The sequence below is a fragment of the Centruroides vittatus genome, unplaced genomic scaffold (genome assembly GCF_030686945.1).
Source record: "Centruroides vittatus isolate TY-2023 unplaced genomic scaffold, ASM3068694v2 contig_3247, whole genome shotgun sequence".
Taxonomy (NCBI): Eukaryota; Metazoa; Arthropoda; class Arachnida; order Scorpiones; family Buthidae; genus Centruroides; species Centruroides vittatus.
Window position 1 is genome coordinate 29,033 of NW_027122082.1, and position 4,961 is coordinate 33,993.

Sequence of the window (4,961 nt, forward strand, 5' to 3'; positions counted from 1 at the left end):
AATTTAATTAATTAATAATTCTTTAGCTGCATTTACATTTTTTCTTAACCTGTGTACAATAAAATAAAGTGGACTTTTACTTCAAGGTTTTCTACTTTTTTTTATTGTCTTATAAATGTTAAGAATAAAAAGGTACAGGTACTTTGCTTACGTAAGTAGAGGTTTAAAAATGTTATAAGTAGTAAACATTTTTTTAAATTTTCAGTAAAATATGAGTGAAGTAAGCATAAAAAATTCAATATTTGAGGAAAAAAAAGAAGAATTCTCTTGGGATGAAAACGCATTAAAAGCTTTCAAAAAGGTTAGACTTTTACTACTCATAGAAAATAAAAGAATAAATATATTATTTTTTATTTAAAATTGTATCAATTTGCTTGTGGCATTTAAAAGTTCCTAAATTGATAATAATGATTTTAAAACTTTCTGTATGATTCTACGTGATACTTCCTCTTGCGATTCCGATAGGAAGTGCAGTAAGATTTCCATTTCGTGTTGGAACAGTAGAAATATTTACACTTGAATAATAGATTTTATTATTTTAATGTTTGTTTATAAAACAAAGAATAACATTTTGAAACTAACAAGTATAAAATTTACTAGATAAACAGGTTATTAATTTAATGTCATATGATTCAAATTAAAGATGATTGATAAAGCAATGTAATGATTTTAAATCTAAATCGTAGTGAAACTGTTTTGTGCTTAATAGAAAAAAATAATGTATTATTTAAATACATTTTCAAAAAATTTATTAAATTCTACTTTGTAATTTAACAAATATTATAAATTAATGAATATATGTATGTATATATTTCAACAGGAGATCAAGGATTTAAATTTCAAATGGATGACATTTTTCTTCTTGGTTTTCTTCGTGCTAGAAAGTATGATATTGAAAGATCTCTGCAGTTACTTAAAAATTACTTCAAAGTTAGAGTAGAATATCCCGAATATTTTAAGAATCTTCTTCCTTCCAAGTTGGGGCCTGTTTTAGATTTGAATATAACGCAGTTTTTACCAAAACCCGATCAAGATGGAAGTTACATTTATGTTTTCAAATTTCGTAAGTAGAAATTTTGTTTATTTATCAATACTTTGGGAAAATGTTTACGAAAATATCAGTAACAATACGGTTTGAAATTTTATTATTAATTATAATTCGATGCGATTCTTTTACATACGTTTTCCTTTTTTTACTTTTTTGGTCTGATGGGCACCTATAAGACAATTTTCTCAAGCCCTTAGTGGGTTTGACCAGGCTCGTAACGGTAGTGCTGGGTAGTGAGGGACTTGATACAGCCGAGCCAGACTCCCACGAAAAAATTTCTGGGGTTTGTTGACGGCCCGAATTCGATTCCCAATCCCCCATAGATGCAAGTAGAAACTTTAATAGCCTCGACCATCCGGCCATTCCATATAGGTACTGTTCAGTACAGCGAAAAAACTTCATTTTCCCAACTGAATAAGTCTATGGACAGATTACGAAATAATAAATGATTCAGCAACACGTCTGTTTTTATGCTTCGGTTGAAAAAGCACTATGCAAATTTACGTTTTATGAAGTGTAAATTCTGTAATGTAATTATTATAAATGAAAGTAAATGTATTCTTGTAATGTTACTCAAATGACCTTGTTCGTGGCACTACAATCGACAGATGAACTAGAAATTTACAGTTTCGTAAAGAGTATAGTCTGTGTGTATTAAATTCTATATTAAGAACAACGTTATATGTTATAGTGTTTTTAATCCGTTTCGGATAATTAAGTTTCTGTATTCTACGTAATACAGAAACTCAATTATCCGGAAAGTAAAACTGGCAAATTATTTAAATAAAGTTCGATAACTGAATAAAAATGCCTTCGTAAAATTTCCTTTATAGGTAATTGGGATACTTCTGTTGCAAATGGTATTGAGCTCCTGCGTGTCATAATGATTGTTATGGATTTTCAATTAAATTTTCACAGAACTCAAGAAAAAAAAATTGTTTGTATTATTGACTCGGCCGGTGTATCATTGTCGCATTTCTACTATTTTTCACCTAGAATCATCAGTTCAATGGTGACTTTTATACTTGTAAGTAACTCTTGATTAATATAATGTAAATATTTAGAAATAAATTTATGTATTGTATAATTAGATAAAGGCCTTTTGTAAGAACACTTTAGCGTGTTCTTGCCCTAGGTATTAAACCGTTAAAGACGAGGAGTCCAAAAATGTATTAAAAATGGGGTCCACGACTTATTTTTTTAATATAGTGGTTCGAAGTGACCATATCCATGCTCCCTTACACGATTCAGCGCCCATAACAGAAGTTAGAGGTAAAATTCACCGCTTCATTTAAGGTGCAAGGATCACCTCTTCATGCCCAACAGGTTCAATGATAGCCTCTTTCTTTCCGACTCCGCCTCAATGCTACCGCTATATGACAATGTCACGCGATGTTCTACTTGTTATGTGTTGTGGGAATTTCATTCATTTTTAAACCATTATCCACATTACTGTTAATTCACTATTATATAGTTAAATTTTTTGATGGCATTAATTAGTAAATACAATTGAACTTTCTAATTGTTTTTTTTAAATATCTTTTATATAGAGAAATTCCTATATGATTCGATATAAAGCAATACATTATGTGAACCTGAGTATAATCATGAAGGCAATTTTAAGTGTTATATTTCCACTTTTATCAGCTAAACTCCAGAAAAGAGTAAGTAACTGCAACTTTCTTATTAATTTATTTTACAATATATTATTTTCATGCTTCCAGTTTATACTTTTTCATAATATACATAAACAAACACACATCATATACAGGGTGGTTATAATTAAAGTTGTCCTACTCAGACCTGTCTAGAGCCCGTTCTCGTGGACGTATTTTGATGAAACTTGGTACATATGTTAGATAAACCATGAGAAAAAGGAAAATGCAAAAAAATATATAGTTCGAATTTTTACCACTAGGTGAAAAATGGCGCATGAAGAACAAGCAACACAAAATGGAAACACGTCCATTTGCATCAATTACAGGTCGTGAATAAAAATCTTTTGCGTGTTTCCATTTTGTGTTTCTTCATGCGCCATTTTTTCACGTAGTGGTAAAAATTCGAACTATAATTTTTTTTTGCATTTTTCTTCTCCCCATGATCTGTATAACATATGTACCAAGTCTCATCGAAATACGTCCACTAAAACAGGTTCTAGACAGGTCTGATTAGAACAACTTTAATTATAACCACCCTGTATATTTTAATAGAGATATGTTTAGTGCTAATTCATTATTATTTGTCATCTCAGTGTTGTCTAGCACTTAAAATTTTTATATTCGAAATTGTTGTATAGATATAAGATCTGAATCAATTTCTGAAACTGTGATTTTAATTACAGATTCATTTTCATTCTGACATGGAATCTCTACACAAATTCATCAGCCCAGACTATTTGCCTTCGGATTATGGAGGAAATTTATCAAGTTTCGACCCCACTGATGCAAATAATATGATTAAATCTAACGAAGAGTTGTTCATAAAAAACGAAGAATACGTGAAATTGTACGAAGAGCAAATAAATAGTAATTTTACTGAGGGCAAATTCAGATACATTGGCGAGGATGCAGAAGAAGAAAAGATAAAGAAATTTATAAAAAAATCAGAAGAAAAATTTAAATGTCATTCTGATAATCCAGAAGCTTTTATAGCTGCTTTGAAACAAGATTGTGAATTTGAAATTACTCATTTTTAAATACTAAAGATTATTCTTGAAGTTAATTTTGCAGTATACAAAATTAGCTAGTAATGAATTTCTTATTTCGTCTTGGTAAAACAATGTTTTGAAATCAAATTTTGTATGGGATATAATTTTGTATTAATTAAAATATGACAATTTTATAAGCATTCAGTTTAAATTTATTCTGAATAATAATAATAAATATTAGCTACTTTTTTAATATAAACTTTTACATGTCTTTTTTTAAAATTAAGTACCATTCTAGCCCTTAAACGAATAGCCTATTAGTTCACGGCTAAATGAAAAGAGATTATTACATCAAGACAAGAAGGAACCAGACTCAATTATTCAAATATAACATCAGTTAATACGTGGAATACATTTTGGGTACACAGTCTCCTCGTCAGCCCATTTGAAGATTAGACATGTAGCAGTAAACACAATAAATATCTAAAATTTTGTAACAAAACACAGTTTACAGACTGATATTACATATAACACAATGCAATGTGTATACAATTATATAAAATACGAAATTAAAATGGTACAATACAATAGTAAAAATCAATTGATTGTTGTAGTTACTCAGGAATATTGGTTGTTTTAAAAAGTAAAATGGTTAATCTTTGAGAGCAGAAATTAGCTTTTAATAATACTATAAATGCCAATCAAGAGTAAGACATTCATTAAGTCCGATCACACTCGAGTTATATGGCATATAAGTCCTGTCTATTTCTCCATCCCCTACACGTATAACCAACAAAATTTAAGAGCATCAATTCTCCATATATAGAAATAATCCTACCAAGTTAAATTAAACACACATTTACATCTGGTGTATATTATTGAGTAACGTTTAGAAGGAGCGAATATACTTTTATAAAAATTTACAAAGAAAAAGTTTGTTAACAAACAAATTTATTGTTTCTATTAATGAATTTAGAACGTCTGTTAAACTGGTTTCTCCTTTAAAACTGGAAGTAATGCAGTGTAACGAAGTACAGGCTGCGTACAATCACTTGACTGGAATAACATATTCAATAAGAAACCGGAACATTGATACCCAGTACTTTTCAGTTTCGTGTTAGGCAGGATTCCAGTTTATAACCGTAATTTACATAGAAAATCCTTTCGTTTCAAAATTCGTTTTCCATTTATGCAGATTTCCGTTTTAGACGGATTTTAGTGGAATAAATCCATTTTAACTTTTAAAATACATAAAAATATTTTTAA

General features: G+C 29.2%; 1 protein-coding gene across 1 annotated transcript; it reads left to right on the forward strand.

Moving 5' to 3' along the window:
- Positions 1 to 826: 826 nt before the first annotated feature.
- On the forward strand, positions 827 to 3,895 carry LOC136973608 (alpha-tocopherol transfer protein-like). Its single transcript, XM_067268346.1, has 4 exons — positions 827 to 1,063; positions 1,882 to 2,075; positions 2,599 to 2,712; positions 3,390 to 3,895. Exons 1-4 carry the CDS (start codon positions 844 to 846, stop codon positions 3,741 to 3,743), a joined length of 882 nt encoding a protein of 293 aa, XP_067124447.1. The 5' UTR covers positions 827 to 843; the 3' UTR covers positions 3,744 to 3,895.
- The last annotated feature ends 1,066 nt before the right edge of the window (positions 3,896 to 4,961 follow it).

Excerpts from the sequence above, each read along its gene's own strand:
- LOC136973608 (XM_067268346.1), top strand. The coding sequence starts at position 844 with ATGGATGACATTTTTCTTCTTGGTTTTCTTCGTGCTAGAAAGTATGAT. Across the intron at positions 2,076-2,598 it reads CAATGGTGACTTTTATACTT|AGAAATTCCTATATGATTCG; the intron begins GTAAGTAACTCT and ends TCTTTTATATAG. Across the intron at positions 2,713-3,389 it reads CAGCTAAACTCCAGAAAAGA|ATTCATTTTCATTCTGACAT; the intron begins GTAAGTAACTGC and ends TTTTAATTACAG.